The sequence below is a fragment of the Chelon labrosus genome, assembly GCF_963514085.1.
Source record: "Chelon labrosus genome assembly, chromosome: 19".
NCBI classification, from domain to species: domain Eukaryota; kingdom Metazoa; phylum Chordata; class Actinopteri; order Mugiliformes; family Mugilidae; genus Chelon; species Chelon labrosus.
The window spans coordinates 21,427,490-21,447,374 of NC_140352.1; the positions used below are offsets into that span (position 1 = coordinate 21,427,490).

The following is a 19,885-nucleotide window of genomic DNA, read 5'->3' on the forward strand; positions in this document are numbered from 1 at the left end:
GGGCTAGAACAGAACGCAGGGATTGGCTGGAATAGTAGAACCAGCCATTCTCTCTTTTGTGAATTTATTTTATAAATTGGTAGATACAGGAAGTTATGGATTAGAGAGAGAATGGAGGGATGACATGCAGGAAATGGCACAGACTGGACTCAAACCTGCACCACTGCATTCAGGACTGTAGCCTCATTTTGTGGATCACCTGCTCAAGCACCCCCTTTTTAAAGCTAGCTCACTGTCAGTGCAAATATTTGATGAGCCAACAAACTAACCTTAGACCAAATTTATCCACCCCAATGTCTGTCAACACCATCTAATGTGTTTTAGCTTGTTTGACCATACTACATAAAAGCTATAAAGATTCAAACATTAAGGTCATTGAGTGTCAGCGTGAGTGTCTGCTCCACGTCCATCTGATCATGTGTAGCTGTCCGTTTCTCCCTTTAGGAATCTCACACTGCATAGGACAGGATTATTTGTTTGGTTAAAAAGCAGCTCGGTTCAGACAAAATAAATGACTCATGACCAGATGCTGGAAAAGTAAATCTATTAATCTTCGATTTGACAACAATAGCTTTACTTCTTCATTATCTGGAATTCCATCGTTTTCTCTTCTCCCATCCTGAATTTGCGCCCGAGACTCCCAACAGAAATGTGCCATTTTGTAACCGGCTACTACAACATGTCAGTCCAGAAGAAAAGTCATGAACCCGTAAAGCTAAAAAGGTCTTTAAAAGGTGAAAGACATATCAGTTGAGATGGGATATTCTTTTCACTGTGATTTCATCAGCTTATAATCACCTCTAACCACGAATTGTCCCTTTTTGTTAGCTTAACCTGGGTCCCTCATAGGGAGCAGGTCCTCCTCCACAGAGTCGCTACGTTTCTGCAGTAGCCCAGAATGGAAAAACCAAACACTCACTCTAGAGGGGGCCTTTTGAATTTTTACACAAACGTGCAGAACACTGGCTTGCAAAAAGGAGGGCTAAGGGAAGGCTATTCATTCAGGCTATTCACCACTAGATGTCACTAATGCTTCCACCGTGGACCTTTAATACCTCTGAAGCGATGCGGATGCATATCTATCACTTCACCCAAACCTGACAAGTACAAAACATGATATAGAAGTTTGTCAGTGCAAAGCACAAAATCACATGTCCTCCAGTGCTAGTGCCAAGATAAATTTTGATCAAACTGTTGAGCAATTTCAAATATTTTTTTTTTTATTTATATTGCAAGTGCTCTACAAGGGTGCAATTTAAATTATTCCTGTTTCCAAATGAATAAGGTAAATAAAAATCTCTTCATAACTGAAACTTTTAAGATGAAAAATTACATCAAACGCATCCTATTTAGTATCACTACACATGTTTATACAATGCATGCTTTTTTTTTTTTTTTACAAAATAAATTGCATGGTGTGTGATGGGGTGTGATGGGCCATGCCAAGACAACTTCAAACAAATGGTTATTATCGTAATCATCAACATATAGAATCAGCTGTACAATCATAAATTACTATACTATCCTCAGCCTGGTCACCATACTTGAACACATCATATCACACACACACATCATGAATGTTCCAAATATTTCAACGAACTGGAAATTAATGAATGTTATTCAAATGACCAAATGATGGCTACACGTGTTTTGGAAGGTTTAAGAAAAAACAAAAAAGGTTTGTGATTTCAGAGTAACTTACACTGATGCAACCTATTGGAGACCAAAGGGAGGAAAGTAAGAAGACCAGATAAAGGAAATAAAAAAAGGGAAACAGTTTGAGAGTGCAAAAATGTGAAGGGTTGGGGGACAGGAAGGACTAAGAATCAAAAGGTCAGAGCACATTATGACGCTTCTGTTATGAGCACAGAGTTTTTGTGCTCCTTTCACTCTCGTGCTCAACAACAACCTGGTCATTAGCTGAACGTCTCATTAGGTACATCCACCTTAAGATGGAAGAGCCAGGAATCCGGTTGCAGACCTGAATAAAAATATGTATTAAACATATTTTGGTCTACATCTACCAATTTGTAATCCATGTGAAAATACCCTCTGAAAATAAAGGACCTACTCCATGTTGCTTTTCAGCTGATGCACAGTACGCTTGTCCAGGTAACGGCAGAAGAGAGTGAGCAGGTTTGAGGGCAGGAGGAGCGGCTCCACCAGCGAACACTGGGACAGCTGTCCTGCCACCTGGAATATTGTGTCAGTCCTAAAAGATAAAAGTAAACATTAGACATAACATTAGAATATTGTGAAAAAAAATAATGATTTTACTTCATTTAACACTGGGCTTTAAATTCCTACCAGGTCTCAAAGTCACCAATGCTGGGCTCGAGAGGAACGCCAGAGGAAAGCAGCTTCTCTCCTTGAGACAGGAGAGCGTACAACAAAGATAGTCCAAACTGAAAGGAAAACAGATAAATGACAAGACCTCAAACTTCATAAAATAGCGTTAAATAAAAGCCAGGCAGCTACACAAAGCACAGACCTTGTTCTGACAGGTCAGCGTGAGACACTCATATGTCGTTACAGACTCTGGAGATGTCAGATCTTTGAGGACGCTAATGAGCTGACTGAACGTCAAGCCTCCGATCACGTTTCGGAGAGGTGGGTAGAGCACAGGAAGGGCCTAAAAAGATGACATAGTCAAGATTCAACACACTTTTACAAAGCCTAAACTATTAGACAATTTTGCCACATGTGGACTAAACCTGAACATAATCAACGTTCATTTGCATCTGGATTTAAGACCATTTGTGCTACATCAAGCAACAAGGCAATTATTTGGATAATCAATTAAATGGTCTAGGCATTTTGTTTAATCCCATTTTATGAAGACACACCAACATTTGACTGTTCAGTTTCAACAAAGGATAATATTGTAGTATTAAGTTATCTTGAGCACAGTAGAGAAATAAAGGTGAGAATTTAAACCACCTCCTCTGTATCTCTGCTCATCAGTGTTGTCAGATTTGAGGTCACAACGTGCAGGATTTTTAGTGCAGACTCGTGTTTCAGGAACGGGAGCAAACGGCCAAGAAGCTTTTTGCCCTTTGAGACCAGCAGGAAAGGAATGAACTCCCCTCCTGAATCTCTGAAATAAGGAGAAAATGTATTGCACAAAATCAATTATGGCATACATTTAAGGAAACTTTCACTTTTAAGCTATGTTTCCAACAATAGCTATCATTTCTAGGAAGTGACAGACTGTATAACTCACACATGGTTGTGGTGTTGTAGCTGGGAGTAGATGTGTTCCACTTTCGTCTGGGTCTTCTCCATTATTCTTTTTTCTTCTGCTTCAGGCAAGACTGCAGTTTTCATCCTCACCGCTTCCTCCACCTCCAACAGAACTATGAACAACTGCACCACATAACGCGTTAAAAAGGTAAAACTCAAATCTTGCAGTACCAAATCAAGTAATAAACAGGTACCTTTTCTATTTTGCTAAGGACTTCTAACCGCTGTTGTCTGGTGTCTTTTAGTTCCTGTAATAAGGAGTAATAAGTGTCAGATAATGCAGGCTAATGTGATTATGAAATATTGTCTGACAGTCTAAGACAGTCACCTCGAGTGGACCCTGAGCTTGGACTGCATGAACAGCACTGATGGCACGGCGAGGAGAGTAACACGTGGACACAGCAACTTGACCCAAAGAGCCTTCAATGTGCACCACTGAAACAAAGACTTTTACTGTACAACTGCACAAAATCATGGAAAGCATTGCACGTTTTATGCATTTACACAGTGGCATAACTTTATTTTCAGTATTGGGGTATCACCCTTTCAGGCTGCATATAACCTTTAGTACTAAAGACAAAGCAGGCTGTATGCAGCCCTCACAGCAATCTGATAAGACGACACATAGATGAGTCTATCAGCATTTCTAAATTAATTTAACAAGCCAAAAGATTTTAGTAAGCAATTCTTTAACCCTTTATAGGGCACTCATTGAAATCATTTCAACCTTAGAGTGTTATTGTAGGGCATAAGACTTAACTTTAGTGACATTTTTCAAAATTTTTAATTTTCATGGGGGACCTGGTGTGTAGGTGTCTGTTTTTGTGATGTAAGGTGTGGTGAGTTTGGGTGGCTCCCTCTTGCTCCTGATGCCCAGCTCTTCCTCTGCCATCTTGGCTTCTATTCGCCGATAGTACTCCTATGACAAAGTTACACCAGCAATAAAAATTAAAACAGGACAAAAAAAAATAGGTAGTGACAAATTGTGTCTCAAATGCCACGAATAGTAATAAAGACAGAAGAGCAAAGCTTTTTTTCTACCTGGTAATAGTAATCCTCAAGGTACGGATTTTCACTTTGCAGCTGAATCATCTGTAGCCGGGTGATCCACTCCTTCTCTTTGGCTGTCATGAGATTAGAGTAAGGATCCCAGCCCTCTGACTTTCTAGAAGGGAGTCAGATTGTTCTATAAATAAAAAGGTAGCATTTTTTAAATAAATATATTTTACTGTAGCAGCACCAACCTTTGGAATATATGTTGTTTTTGACAAAGCAGTCGTTTATGCTGGGGATGGAGCTGTGTAACTGGCCCGGGGTACCTGTGAGTCAGCAGTGTTCATTTCATTAACCAAGAAGATGATCAAAAATATTTGTTACTGACACGAGCCCTGTGGCTACTAATTAGGTGGGGAGAATATAGGACTTGAAGGTACGTCACCCTGATATTTATGCATGGTCACCAGAAGTAAGCGAACTATGAAGTTAAATAAGTCTCATCTACTTTCAAGTTGCCGTTTTGCACTACATGAAGTTATTGCCTTCACCAGACTTTTTACTGACACATATCAACAGTGTACAGTAGAGTGTATAATGGATTAGCATTTAGCAAACTAAAATTGTCCATAAATGTAGTTCCTGGAATTAATCCTTCTTGTGTCCAAGTCCAAATAATAAAGTAATACAGTATATCATTCAAGTTGCAATTTATTGTTTAAGATTTGATATGTTGTTTTGCTTCAATAGTTAGAATAGTTACAAGTTCTCTCCTCTTGAATCCACTGGCAGTTATTTTCCTCCAAAGACTAAGACTAAATCAGAAATGGGTGTCAAAATTAACACTGGGTCAGAAAAAGGTGCTTCATCTGCTTCCAGTAAATTCAATCTGCTCGTTTAGACATTCATAATGTCTTCCACCTAATCACTGAAAAGAGTTTTGTATACAAGAATGTAAGGACATAAATTATATTTCAGACCACAAACCTCAAACATCCAAAATCCCTTTGAGATTCATGAGGTGGTGACACACCTGAAATGTTGCACTGGGTTAGACGAGGGACTGTAAAAGGGGGACGGCCTCGGTGAGTTGGCGCCAAAGCGAAGTTGCATCATCTTGGGAGTCAGAGGCTGAGGAGTGGAGGGACAAGGGCGATTTGGAGGAAACATGAAGCCCTGTGTCCAATTCAGCACAAAATATCAACATGAGTCGGTTGAGAACAAACCTGTTTCAGTACATTTGATTTAGTGTCATCAGTAAGGATCTGACTAGCTATGGAATAAACCTGATTGTAATTCTGTCGTGGGGTTAGCGGCTGACGTGTGAAGATGGGAGATCCTGGCACCATAGGCACCTGCATCTGCAATTGAAAAGCACTGTTAAAGCGACTGTTTAAATGAGTAGTTACATATTTTGGGAAATTCTAATTTTTGCCAAGAGTTGTATTTAAAGATTGATAACATGTATCCAGATGAACAGGTATTATCTCCATTTGTTTTTGGTATCAATATCGATATTCAGCTAAGCTAACCCACTGCTATATCCAGCTTCATATTTATCATGCAAAAGTGGTACGAATCTTCTCAGAAGCAAAACCCTTAAAAATTTAATCAGTTATTTGGATTTCCACCCGAGAGGGTCCTCTTTGGCCAAAAGGTCTTCTGGAGTACGATCCTCCGAGTTCCCCTCTCCTGCCCCCAAAGGAAGAGATGGGGTACGGTGAATCCAGTAAGTTGGAGTTCAGCTGCTGACCTCTGCCTCTGTGACCAATCACACACACTACAGCGCTGTCCTGCGAAACGCAGTAAGACAAAAAAAAAAAAAAAAAAAAAGATTGTAAAACTAACCCACTGTCGTGCAAATTATGAAGTGTTTTTTTGTTAGGTTTAACCTGAAGTATTGATCCTGAGATTCTTCTGGTCTTTCTGTAGGAAGGGATCATCCTCTGGAGTAAAATTGAAAAAGAAACATTAGCAGCACAAAGTGTGATAAAAATCACATTCAAAGTTAGCACTTACATCATCCTCAAAGGTATTCCTGTACACGGTGTTCCCACAGTCCACTATAGCACTGTCAAGACTCTTCAAAAACACAACATATCAATGTAAATTATATTATTATGTCCTTATTATAAACATAAATTCACAATAGAATAGATTCATCTTTGTCACCTTAAGGCTCGGTCGCCCCTCTACTATTCTCATCACTGCTGGGTCTTCAAACATCTGTCCCCTGCCCAGTCCTCCCCTGAATCCCCTGCCTCTGCCACGCTGCCCTGGAGGGGCCCGGGGCAGGTACTGTGGTTTCTGTCTAATAGGGGAGGGGGTTCTGTGAGGGGACAGAGGTTTGAGGTCTGGTGGTGGAGGTGTTAGAGGCGGGGGCAGCGGTGGCTCTCCAAACTCAAGGCAGCTGCTGGGGTCTTCCAAGTTGCTGTGTGTATCCAGATCTACGACACATGTGAAACACGGAGTGAAGCTTTAAACTTTTTACACTGGAAAAACTCCAGTTTATACGCTTTGGGATAAATAACAAGCCTTAAGCATGATTTATACTCCTGCGACCAGTCTACGCAGAGCCTACACCATAGGGGGTTACGCCGTCAAAAGCATTTACACCTGTGCGCTGGTGTGTCCATATTGTTCTGCAAGTATGCCATTGAAACACTAGGTGATGACGGGCCAACTATGTTGAGTTTCACTCCGTATTTCACACAATGGCGAGAGGAGCCGAGTAGCTCATGGTGGAATTCAAGTTAATAAACGTGGATTAACAGTTACTTTCACTAAAATCACTAAGGCACAGAACATAGAGAAGACGTCTGAGTAGATGGTGTGTATGAGCCTGAACTAAGGAAAACTTTCTGTGCTTGTCTGTCCACCGAGTCTCAGACAAGGAAATGAATTTCAGACCAATCACAGCTATTATGGTCCGCGTCACCGCAATGCATAGTTTCATTTCTGGGGAGTTGCATGTCAGGTTATGGTGTTGGCTCCAAACGTCAGGACTACAACTTCCTTTCTTTACTTCTTTATGTGCGATTTGTTTTTGTTGTGGAACTTTTAAAGTTGACTCACTTTTTCTATACCATAATATAAATTATTATATTTTACAAACTATGTGAAATTCTGAAACTGTTCGATTTTAAATTGGTTTAATCTAAATGACCACTTTCAGAACTTATATCAACTGATAATGTAAAAGTTTAGTCTTCTAATAATATGTCAAACTGATCACTTAACAAAATGGTTTGGTTATTAGTATGAACTCAGAAAAAAAGTTCATACCACCTAGTGTAGGATGAGTCAACATTTTTAATTAATGACATTAAGAATATACACATAAAACAACGTTTTAGTTATTGCAGTGTCAAACATCGGTGTATAGGTTACATTTAGTGCAAAACATAATGTAAAATCCCTTTAATTTAATGGGGACTTTAATCATTTGTGTTAAAAGGCCATCATTTTTGTAATCCAAATAAAACTAAAAAGATTGATAGTGCTCGGGTCTGGATTGTAAATATGAACCTGCAGCCAGTCAATGGTTAGTTTACCGGGAAAACTAAATTGAACTGAATCAGCTCCTCTGCAGCCACTACATATTAACTTTACTAGCATGAGATCCATGTTCACATGTCAAACTACACTGCCTGGCCAAAAGAAAAGTTGCCGCCTGGATTTAACTAAGCAAATAGATACGAGCCTCCTATTGGGTAATTACTGCATGAGTGATTATCTTTCAGCTGGCAACAAGTTATTTAAACCCAACTGATGCAATGAGTAGCTTCTCATTTCTTAAACAACCATGTCAAGTCGTGGAAAAGATGTTAGTCTGTTTGAGAAGGGTCAAATCATTGGCATGCATCAAGCAGAGGAAACATCTAAGGAGATTGGAGAAACTACTAAAACTGGGTTAAGAACTGTCGACCACATTATTTAAAACTTGAAGGGCAGTGGTGAACCATTGTCATAGAGGAAGAATTGTGGTCGGAAAAAAATTCCTGAGTGATCGTGATCTACAATCGCTTAAATGTTTGATGAAATCAAATGGAAGAAAAACAACAGTAGAACTCAGGGCTATGTTAAATAGTGAAAGTAAGAGCATTTCCTAGGTTCAGCAACATTATGTGCCCAAAGAATGAGGTCAGCTGACTACCTGAATATACTGAATGACCAGGTTATTCCATCAATGGATTTTTTTCTTCCCTGATGGCATGGGCATATTCCAAGATGACAATTCCCAGGATTCATGGGGCTCAAATTGTGAAACAGTGGTTCAGGGAGCATGAGACATCATTTTCACACATGGATTGGCCACCACAGAGTCCAGACCTTAACCCTATTGAGAATCTTTGGGATGTGCTGTAGAAGGCTTTGTGCAGTGGTCAGACTCTCCCATCATCAATACAAGATGTTGGTAAAAAAAAATTAATGCAACACTGGATGGAAATAAATCTTGCGACACTGCAGAAGCTTATCGAAATGTCACAGCAAATGTGTGCTGCAATCAAAGCTAAAGGTGGGCCAACGAAATATTAAGTGTGTGTGACCATTTTTTTTTTTGGCCAGGCAGTTTATTTTCCTAAAGTTGATCAGGAGCATCTGTACACAGAAGCTGAACAGGCATTTTCTTTTTTTTTAGATGTTTTTTGACTTGACCATTATTTAAAAAAAAAAAAAAAAAAAAAAGGAGACACATGTACACACCCATCCCGAAAGTCTCCTCGTTGTAGACGTTGATCTCTTCATCGTCCTCGGCCATGACCTGCAGCAGCCCACAGTCCATGCTGGTCTCACCTTCTCCATCACTCCACTCATCTCCATTCTCAGGCCACTGGGGCTCACCCGCCTTCTGCGCTTCCTGGGTGTTGAAAATGTACACAATATTTTTTTTCCTTCCAAATAACGCACCTTCAGAAGCACAACAAGAAATGTCTCAACCTCCATCTGCTTAATGTCAGCATAGGTGCCTGATAAGCTTCTTAACGTGAAATGAAACGTGCAACGTGAGAACATTAAAAAGTTTAAAAACGATTCTGACTTACTTTTAGCTGCTCTGAATCACTCATAATGTACTTTGAGGTTGTTGTTTTTTGTTTTTTTTCTCTCTCTACACTGAAGCCGGCGAGTCTCGATGACTTTCTTCTCAAAGTTACCTGCTTTCTCTCGTCAGACAGCGAGACGCGCTCATCAACTTTTAATTGGACTCACCTGTGGGGTCAGGCGCACAGGCGCGGGCACGTCAGCACGCGACTTCCAGCAGCCGCCATCTTGTGTCGGGTAAGTCCTGCATGTTTAATTTTGGCTTATGAAGGGTTTAAAAGTTCAGTTATCTCTTGTGTCTTCTGTTCTTTTCCGAACCTTTACTTATCTGAAAGGTGTAATGTCACTGACTAAAACCAGTTATCCAACACTGACCTCTGGTGGCCAAAGTTAACAGCATCACCTTTCCTGCACATTTGGTTCAGTCTTTCTTGTTTTCAGAATGATTAAGATTTCTGCTCCTATTTTGTTTAAAATCAAGAATCTTTATTAGTAGTATTATGTATTATTTTACATATATAATGTAAAATATCCACTATGCATGTCCAGTAAATGCATATTTATAGAGAAATATGCATATAGATTTAATTTCCATTTCATTTGTATAGACAATGACTTTACCCCTATCCAAGTTAGCACTGCATTTCCAAGAATTGGAACAGATTTGCTTTTATGAGGCAATATCCTGTTGATGTTCTTCTTCAAAGCTTTGGCTTAATGGCATGAATTCCGTATCATAAAAAAAAAGCTTACCCTGGAATTTTTTACCACAATTTATTGTCAGGCATGTTCCTTTCAGATAATAAAAGTCATCTTTCTTTTCCCGTTTTAGAATATTAATGATCTCAGTTCAGATATTTGTATTCCCGGAGAGGCTTGTTTAAACTGGCTTACGTGTGAAACTGTTTTCATGTTTATAAAGGAATTCTTTTTCCAGCTTGTACTTCTCAAATAACGGCGAGAAGCACAAGCTGCTTTAATGACAGATTAACGTTTGAATGTTTTCTTACAACAAACACGTCTTCTCGTGTTTGTGATTGGATTCATTCACGCACAAAACAGCAAAACGAGTTGTGTTCGCCTTTATTATATTCTTTGGAATTGATTTTGGCAACTTGCACAGAGCAATAGTGAATGAATAATGCAAAATATTTGACTTTAAACATATGATAGCTGAGTTTGCAACACACATAGCAGTCAGCATTCAATATATAAATGCAATTGCAGTGACGTATACTTTTTGCAACGCAAAGCAAATATATTAAAGGGGAAAAAGTCCTCAGTTGAAACAATAGATTTGTTGTTTTCTTTCTACCTTTGGCAAAATATTTCAAATTTCAATATTCAATTTGAATTAATACAGTATGTAACACTTACATACATGATCATTTGGCATCATATTGTGGCTAACTAATGCTATTTCATACTTCCAGTCCAAATATGGTCCTTTTTTGTCAAATAAACAGAACTGAATCAGAGGATTTTCTCTTTTTCTCTTTCCTGAAATACTAAAACCAACAAAGAGACCAGCTCCACCCTCACTGCTGCAGTAAAAAAACAAACAAATTGAGAACTCAGAGTTCTTGGTGACCTGGCGGACAAGGGGCAAAGTCCCGCTGCGTCCTCAGCCAAAGAGTTTGATGAAGCAGGGGTGGCAGTAGGGCTTGTTCTCCTGCTCCTTGAAGCAGCCTTTGCTCAAGGGCTTCAGGCAGAAGTGACACACGAGGTGGTGCGGGTGGAACTTGGCCCCCATAGCTGTGACGCAGCGGCCCAGGATAGGCTGCTGGCAGGCCTGACACACGCTGCCACGGGACTGGTGGTAGTGGGCTTCACACAGCGGCTTTCCCTCGTGTTCGAAAAAGCTGCCATTGACGAAGGGGCTGTAGCATTCCTGCAGGGGAGAGCAAAAGAGTGAGGCAGTGAGTCACAACGAAGAGCGCTGACTCACGAAGCTGTAATTAGACAGTTCTCATGTGAAACAGTAACTTTCCCATGACATAGTTCCTACTTTTTTAGTTTTACTTTTACATCCTCATGGAAGAGTCAGTGCTGATGTGCAGTTTCACTGCACCAGCTCAGGGCGTCATAGTAAACAAGTATCAGTTCAGTGGCCATGGTTATTTCCCGGGGACCGTTTGCAGCTCATAAATTCAAAATACCATAGAGGCTGACCCCTACAGACTACCAACCAAACTCTCTGTTTCTATTTATTTTCCAAAAGATTAAAAAGATATTAGAAAAAAAAATGTGACACACTCACCCTGCACACGAAGCATTGTGGGTGCCAGAGAGAGTTAAGAGCTGAGATGTAGTTTTCCAGAATGGGCTGGCTGCAGCCTTGACAGCGGGAAGCAAACAGGGTCAAGAAGCACTGCTGGCAGTACTGCTGGCCGTCACGGTCATGGAAACCTGCACCAGATATCGTCACAGTTTTACACAGTCCAAGATTTTCTTTGACAAAAATAAAATGAACGTATAATGAAAACAATGATGAAAAAACTTCCGTCTTTTCCGTCTGACTGGTTTGTGGAACATTAAACTTCAGTCAGGTTGTAATTATTCGTTGTTCTACTGATCTGAACTGTAAATTTGGCCATTTTAATGACAAGGAAATATGAAAATTCAGTGTGGAAATGCTTTTTACAACAGGATGCGAGACATTAAACACATACAAAAGGTTTGACGGGTCTATTCTTCAAGTGAAGAATAATTGTTCTAATTAGGATTAGAGTGTAATGCTGTCTTCGAATTTTAATTAGTTAGTATTGAATATTGGTGATGAAGTTCCATAAGAGGTGACCTCATTATAATACACAGTTAATTCACTTGGATTCAAACAGGATGCAGCAGTGGCGACCATTACCTTCCTCTCCAAAGGCGCGGCTGCACTTCACGCAGCAGAAACACTCTGGGTGCCAGTTCTTGTCCAGAGCGGTGACCATTTTCTAAACAACAAGAGGCGTATAGGCTGTGTAAATGGGGGAATTTAGAGTTGCATAACGTGACTAAAACCGGACTAAGCGTCTCACGTTTAGTATGGGTTTGCTGCACTGTGCACAGTGAGGGGAGAAGAGGGTGAAGTAGTCCGACTCGCAGTATGGCCGGCCATCCTTCTCAAAGAAGTTGCGACTGCCCAACTCCGTCTCGCACTCGGTGCACACAAAGTGCTCTGGGTGCCACACCTTTCCCAAAGCTGTCACCACCTGCTTAAACAAACAGTGAAGTCCATTAAAGTGGGATACTGTTGGGACTGCGCCTGTGTCCATAAAGACCCAATCTGACGTCTCACCTGTCCCACTACTGGCTTTTGACAAGCTGAGCAGTTTCCCTTAGAGGATGTTTGAACCCCTTGTCGGCTCAGGTCCGACTGGAGGAGCCCCAGCATGCTGTCCAACGAGCCACCGGATGAAGCCTGTGGTGGGGCGGCGGGCTGCTGCGGTGCTGTGACCACTGGAGTGACAGGTGCAGCTGGCTGGGAAAAGACAAAGCAGGGAGAAGGCGCACGTGTCTTTGGGATTTGGGATCTTCAGGACTTTATCATCGCTCTGTTGCATTTGTCAGAAATTAAACAGTTTGAAAGACTGCGACTTAAAGTGAAATCATTACAGATAACAGTTTGGGAGCCATAAATGTGAAAACCTTGACCTCAGATTACTCAGAGTAGAGGCTTCATCCTCTAGAGACCATGGATGTCTAGACAAAATATAAAGACAACCCATCTTAGTGACGTGTGCTGCTAGCCAGGTCATAGACTTGCCAGATAACAACATTTTGGACAAGCTGAACATCACATTTTGCAGTATCCAGTGGAGATTAGCCTCTTTTAAAGCTCATTTCCCATAACCTTGTGGAGTCTTGTTTATAACCCACAGCTGGACTGCACACTGAAACCAAACAGCCTCATCAGGACAGAACCGCTTCCCCTGATCACTGACTCTCTGAAAAGACAACAACTACATTATAAACTATCAAACTGTACAGATGTGAATCTGACCTGTCTGAAGCTATTTTTGAAGCTGGAAAATACTTCCACAAGAACAAATTTTTGTCCACAGGCCATATCTGGTGACTGATATGCTCAGTGAGGCACGTGCTGTTGCCAGGCCGTTCAGTAACAGTGTAGTCATTATGAAGTCAAGTGGGACGTCTTCATGAATCCACCGCAAATCAGCTGTGTTAAAGCTCGGGACAGATCGGGCCGAAAGGGAGAAAAAGCACAACACCGTCTTGCAGTCGGTGGGTTTCCAATTAAACCTATATGTGATCGTCACGCTGCAGTGAGGACCCTTACTGTGGTCTGGACTCTGAAGTCAGACAGAGAAGCCATCAGTTTGTCCAGTTCCAGTGTGGCCGATGTTGCTGACGGCTTGGCAGAGCTAGAAAACAGAAGACAAACCAATAAAATGCACAATTTAAATGTGACTCCAGCCATGTTTCACTTTTGTTTAAGTGTGCACAACTTTAGGTGGAGCCCAGCCATTCTGTACACAAACCTAGTGTAGGCTACATAGGAAGAATCAGACTAGTTTAAACTTTATCATTAATTTAGCTGTGCATCCTTCCAACAAAAATCTTAGTAGTTTGCAGTGCAGACCTAACTGACTTTATTTGTTACCTGGAGGAGGGGACGGTGGCCTTGTCCTTGATCTTGTCCCTCTCATCCTTCTTAGAAGAAGGGAACTGAGCCAGGATCTCGTCTAAAAATGAAAACAGGGTCATTAAAAAAAAGAAAGAAAACCTAACCTTGAATTAAGTACACAAAAACACACACACAGTCGCCGACCTGTGATGTTAAACTGGGTGGCATTGAGCTCCTGTAGCAGATGGTCCAGCTCACTTAGGCCTCCGCCCAACAGCGAGGAGGAGAAGGCGGGAGGAGGATCTGCTGTGCGGGGAGAGCGCGGTTTACACACTGTGCTGTGAGAGAGACAAGTCAGACAGCATCCTAATTAACAACGGTTATACAATATAGTGCCATCAATGGATCAATCATGATTATTGGTCTATAGCACATGTTTAAGCTCCAAACACACTCATTAAGGCAGGTGTTTCGCCATGCTAACACCCTGAAAGCCTGACTATCTCTCTGATGTAAAATCTGTAAACAATGTTCTTCCCAGCTAACCAGATCTCCACATGCTGTCCACACACTGCCATGCCAGCTGTATGACAAATGTAGAACCACGGAGCACATCCTGAGTTGCTGTTTCAAGGTCTTGGGAGAGGGGCGATGCTGTTGGCACTGCAATCAAGCCATGAAGGTCATTGCAGGAATCACCAGAGTTGTGTGGCACAAGCAGTCCTGCCCCTCGAAGCGGGCCATCATCAGCTATCCTTTGAGTTGGAAAGCAGCCAAGACCATCATCTGGCGCATCTGCAGGAACCTTGGCTTGTGCAAGGGGCTAACAACAGCTGTTGGTTGATTTGAATAAACAGCTCAAGTTTCCTCGGTAAATCACACCCACTTCTTTGTGACTAGATATCGATTGCGTGTTCAAGTGCTCCAGGCATTTCATCTCACTAGGAGTTAACAGTATAAGAATGAGGCTTACACAAGCAGCAACCTCTGGGATTGAAAGATGACGCCAGCACAAAAGTGCCAAAAGCTCCAGTTCCTCAAATGACCACTTGAGGCTGGCTCCAAAAGCGAGTCAGTCTCTGTGACATGCCAAACTTTACAGCAGTAACTAACATGTTTACAACCTAGTTCAAAAAGGTTTTTGACTCTGTAACTAATGTCCCCATTCATGACAACTGTGCGGTCGGTAATTGTCATATAACTCAACCATTTAAATGATATCATGGCTTAATCTTAAGGAAGTGACCACTCTAAGTATCAGGTGGTTGCCGTCTCAGTTTCGCTAGATGTCGGTCTAGGTGCAGGTCCCCCTCAGCTCCATTCACACTCAACCTCTTTGCCCATTTTTGAATTAGCCTGGAGTCAGGAGTCACTGCCAAGATGGTGATGCCTCTGCCTAGTGCCACCCACATTGAGCTTCAGATATGCTCTTCAGAAAAAAAACATCACAGAAGGTACATCTATTTCTATACACAGTCAATGGGCCTCCAAGAGAAAGCTCACATGCACAAGGGGCTAGTTGGTGAGTGCAAGCAAGTTGAGGTTGGACGAAGGAGAAAAAGGCAGATAAGATCCATCCATAACATCACAGTGTGTCAGAGAGAGCATTGCGATCGAAGGCAGATTCATGGCGAAGATCCATCAGATAGCCGACCTCTACAGTACACTGCTATGTGTTTAAAATGATCAATTTTGATTACTGAAGTTCATCCAGGGCACTAAAGAGACTAGAACCACCTCTGCTTGTGATAGCTGTGGCTCAAGAAAGAAGAACCACAAGTATAATGGCTAGCTGGAAACATCTAATGACACGTTTGCCCATATAGGTAATACTTGGATTATTTAGATGATGTTGTTAACTTAGGAACACATCTCAGAAGGACTTACCTGTATAATTTATCTGGGTTGGAGTTCTGCGAGGACTTCATTGCAGAAGAAACAGTCTGAGAGAAATAAACAGAAGGAGAATCGATCAACGGATTGGCAAACAAGAAGTTACAGGATTTGCATGAAGATTGACCCAAAGCTCAGCACAATCAGAATCAGCATCCAGGAAATGGTTATGAATGAATCCCTGATCGCCCACCTGCTGGGGCGTGTAGGCGGGTGGTGGCGGCCGTGCCTGGGCTGGGTCCTGGATGACAGGATCGGCATTTTGTGGAGGGTCAGAGGTGAGGAGGACGGGACACCGAGGTAGAGGAGAGCTGGTGTTCTCCAGATCAGCAAGGAGGGCATCTGGAATGAAGGGAGCATGTATGTGATGGAAGATTGACTTAATTCACACGGATTCTACCAGATTCATTTGGGATGAGCATCAAAGAAGTTTTCTCAGGGTGTTTGTATGTTTATGAGTCACTGAAGATGATTCAAAGGATGAATGTTAAGAAATCAATTAAAAACCATGCAATGCAAGACACTGAATGACAGACAAAAACGTACAGATGCGCAGGTGAAATGACACGACGGACTGACAGGATGAAACACATACAAACACGTGCACTGACAGTTACGTACCAAACACAACAATACGAGGATTGAGAGGGTAGTTAGGTGGTTCAGGCACTCCTAAAGAGAGACAGACAGCCTGTGTGACCAATACAGCAGCAGAAAATCAGCCCACAAGACGTGGAGGACAATGAGCGTCCTCTGACACTTATCACTTAGAGGACAGCACAGTCAGAACTCAGAAGATAATCCACATTGAACTTATTAGGACACGCAAACATTTCTGCATTCAAACTCTGTGCATGCCAGCATGGAAAGGAAGCAGAGGAGGAAGAGTGTTTGGCAACTGATATCTGTATCCACCCCCCTCTCCCTCACGCTCAGCACTCATGTTGAAGTGGAAGCTGTCCAGAAACTAAACTCGCTCCAGTGCTCAGCCGTATGACATCATTTAGTGCTGACAAGTCCCTGTACGTGCGACTAGGGGCCAAAGCAGAGGACGTTAGGACACTTAACACGAGTAGTTACTAACTCCAAGCTGTAGCAGAGAGCCGCAAGGTTTTGAACTGCAAAGCCAAGGGAACTGATCTTAACTTGATCTCGTCAGGTCAAGCTATGAGGGGTAGCCCTTTATTAAAAACAACAACAACAGCTTGATTTAATCTATTTTTGCAAAAGAATGGCCACAGAGAATAAAATATCCGTGCTTGTAGGCTTTCGAAAGGCTGAAATTCCAATAATGCAACATTAGTGGCAAATGGTAACCTGTGGGGCTAAAATGTGAAGCGATTACCAAGTGCCAACACCTGCAGTTTTTCAAATGGCCTCTAGGGGCAGGCTCTAAAAACTAGTCAGTACACACAGACCCAACTTTACAGCAGAAATGAACATGTCTCCATTAGCTAATTTCTTCATTCATAACGGTACAGGCATAATTGTTTTTTATAACTCATCTGTTTAATTCGTATTAAGGCTTAAAGTCATTCATAATTTAGGATATAGCTGCCTTTGGTAACGGCTTGGTTCTGTTGCTAGCTGCCCACCTCTCTACTCTCTACTCCACTGACGCTCCGTCTCTCTGACCGCTTTTGAATCATTTGGGAGTTATGTCACGTCAGAGGCTACCAAGATGGCGACTGCCAGTGCCACCCACATAGAGCTTTAAAACTACTCTTCAGGAATCCTACAGGTGACTTAACAGAAGGCCGGTCTATCGGTATATACAATCAATGGTACCCTAACTTGGAGATTTCAAAAAAGTCCTAATTATGCTTCGGAACAGAGACATGAATGTCTTTTCAAGTCGATGTTATGATCATTTTGATGAAATTATGTGACATAAGAAAAATAAAAAAAATCCTTTCAAATGAAAATGACACAGATGAACTGTTATGTCACTCCGTGTAGCGCTCTTTAACCAAGTGAAATAATCATGGGAGGTAAAATGTGTGCAGTGCCCCTTTAGTTAGGTCAAACTGAATGTTGTCACACAAAGGTTTTAACACATGACAATGGTTTTGGGATTGTTGAGGTGCAGTTTTGGTCAAGTTTGCACCCAGCTACCAAACTGAACATTTCCCAGTCACTTTTTTTTAGGGATCCTCTAACTCCTCTGTTTGCAAGTGTGGTTCAAGTTAACAGAATCAAGTTAGTCCAGGGGAATTCGTCTCCCGCAGCTGGTGTTTTGTATGTTATTAATGTAGAATAAAAAATAAAAATACACACTGGTAATCACAGAAAATGTATCCTCCAGTTGGATAAACTCAAGTTCATGTTCAGTCTTGTTTGTGAGTTTTGGCAGCATGGCAGCTGAAGGAAAGTCTCACCAAAATGTAAATTTAGTGGCTTTTGATGAATTGCAGGTGTCGAAATTTACTTCTTCTCCATCGCACTTTGGGCAGTTTTCGTCTCTTATGAGTCCTTGTGCCTTCTTGACTTTGGAAAAAGCAGTTCCAATTAAAGCGGCCTTCCAAATATGTTCCCGTGTTTTCTTCACATTCTTTATTAAACTGATAACATGAACGTTCAAACCACAGCGGAACTCCGTGTTCAACATCTGTGGTGATCAGTTACGTGACACCTAAACATGCCCAGCTTTAGTTCATCCCTGCGGTCATTTCTGTCCCAGATGATTCACACTTCTGGTACGACCATGTGGTGAGACTCTTGTGCATATACTACATGCCCTTCTCCTCCCCGCTGTGTCTCTCTGTCTCTTACACACATACTGTTACGGCCCTGAACTGCACATATAAGGAGTTGAACCTCTCTCAATGGGAATTATGACCATATTTAGAGCTGCCTGTCGACTTGTTTGTCTTGGCCAAAGGCCTCTCTAACAAGTGGTCTCTCTCCCTGGAAGCCTCGCCAGATCCAGTGCATAAACTTACAACATTGTTGGACAACAGCGTAAACCGAGAGCCTCAAACATGGCCACTGCCTCACACTAACACTCACCCAGTAACTCGCTGCGTGGAATCCAATCCAGATGTGCCCAGAGGTGCTTGGCTACATCTCGCCTTTGCTCTCCGAATTGCTTGAGAAGCACGAATGCCTGACTTTATTCAGGAAAAAAAAAAAAAAGGTTCCAGAGAGAGCGAACGGGCAGCTTTTCTATTTTCATTGAACTCTGCGGCTTTTACAAATAGCAGCGTTGAACCGGGCTATTTCAGGGGCCTTTCCGACACGGCTGTTCTCAAACACACAAAGCTTCTCAGGATGCTGTTTTAAGAAGAATAAAATCCCGATGCCGCCCCCTTTGATGCTCTCAGCCCTTCGAAATGGGAGACACTCTGTTGAACATCATGTGGCTTTCTCTCCATCCCCGACATGTTAATGTTAATGGACGGAAGGGCCTGCTGTGGATCCCTCTAAATCTAATTTTCAAAGAATTTATTGAATTTGCAGGCTTGAAAAAAACTCAACGGCGGTCGGGCAGATGTAGAACAATGTCCATGTGTTACCTGTGTGTGCCCTTCTGCAAATACTATTTAAAAAGAATCTTTGCAAACTCCTGGATGTCACAGAGATGCACAACATTACAGAAGTCCTTGGACTTCATATTAAAAACATTACTCAGTGTTTGTGACAGAGAACTTGTAACCCTTCATATTTTGGCTTCGGAAATCCTTTTATATAGAAGCCACGTACATGTTCTTGTGAGAAAGGAACTGCACTCTTTGCCTGCCAGAATCAACAGAGACCTTATTTCCTCTGTTTGGGCACACCACCCCTTCCCACAGATCCCTCCAAGATATCCCAACATGTAGCTCCAGCGCATGAAACGGCTGTACTACTTACCCAAATCCTCCATGATATGATCTCAGCCCACTGTTGTCCCTTTGGAGCCACAGCACGGACAGCATTAATGAGTAGTGATGGCCGTATCAGAGCTGGATGGACACTCTATTGTCTGCGTCGGTCCTGAATAACTTCTTGGGGACCGTTATCCGCCGAGAGAGGAGGAGGAGGAGGAGGAGGCGGAGGAGGAAGAGGAGAAGGAGGGCGTCCCGTTTCTTTTTCCTACGCGGCTCTCTTCCTGTGTGTAATGCCTACCAGGACCTCAGACTGGAGAAGGCGTAG

At 42.0% G+C, this 19,885-nt stretch overlaps 2 protein-coding genes across 5 annotated transcripts; both read right to left on the reverse strand.

Moving 5' to 3' along the window:
• Positions 1 to 664: 664 nt before the first annotated feature.
• Positions 665 to 9,346, reverse strand: patl2 (PAT1 homolog 2). Of its 4 annotated transcripts, none has more exons than XM_084566907.1 (19): positions 9,282 to 9,346; positions 8,944 to 9,097; positions 6,409 to 6,683; positions 6,256 to 6,318; positions 6,129 to 6,182; positions 5,868 to 6,029; positions 5,463 to 5,597; positions 5,270 to 5,367; positions 4,488 to 4,562; positions 4,285 to 4,408; positions 4,045 to 4,162; positions 3,572 to 3,678; positions 3,438 to 3,491; positions 3,224 to 3,366; positions 2,941 to 3,097; positions 2,492 to 2,632; positions 2,308 to 2,405; positions 2,072 to 2,212; positions 667 to 1,981 (listed from the first exon to the last, which is right to left on the reverse strand). In XM_084566907.1, exons 1-19 carry the CDS (start codon positions 9,303 to 9,305, stop codon positions 1,948 to 1,950), a joined length of 2,157 nt encoding a protein of 718 aa, XP_084423033.1. In that variant the 5' UTR covers positions 9,306 to 9,346; the 3' UTR covers positions 667 to 1,947. The 4 variants fall into 4 exon arrangements, with proteins under 4 accessions (XP_084423035.1, XP_084423033.1, XP_084423036.1 ...); XM_084566908.1 differs by having other exon boundaries at positions 669 to 1,981; positions 5,270 to 5,412; positions 5,523 to 5,597; XM_084566909.1 differs by lacking the exon at positions 5,868 to 6,029 and having other exon boundaries at positions 665 to 1,981.
• A 764-nt stretch (positions 9,347 to 10,110) lies between these two features.
• Positions 10,111 to 19,762, reverse strand: LOC311503991 (transforming growth factor beta-1-induced transcript 1 protein-like). Its single transcript, XM_084566932.1, has 11 exons — positions 19,604 to 19,762; positions 15,945 to 16,093; positions 15,746 to 15,801; positions 14,063 to 14,196; positions 13,895 to 13,976; positions 13,571 to 13,655; positions 12,569 to 12,751; positions 12,309 to 12,482; positions 12,143 to 12,224; positions 11,540 to 11,688; positions 10,111 to 11,170 (listed from the first exon to the last, which is right to left on the reverse strand). The coding sequence occupies exons 1-11, from the start codon at positions 19,614 to 19,616 to the stop codon at positions 10,904 to 10,906; spliced, it is 1,374 nt and encodes a 457-aa protein (XP_084423058.1). The 5' UTR covers positions 19,617 to 19,762; the 3' UTR covers positions 10,111 to 10,903.
• Between the last annotated feature and the right edge of the window lie 123 nt (positions 19,763 to 19,885).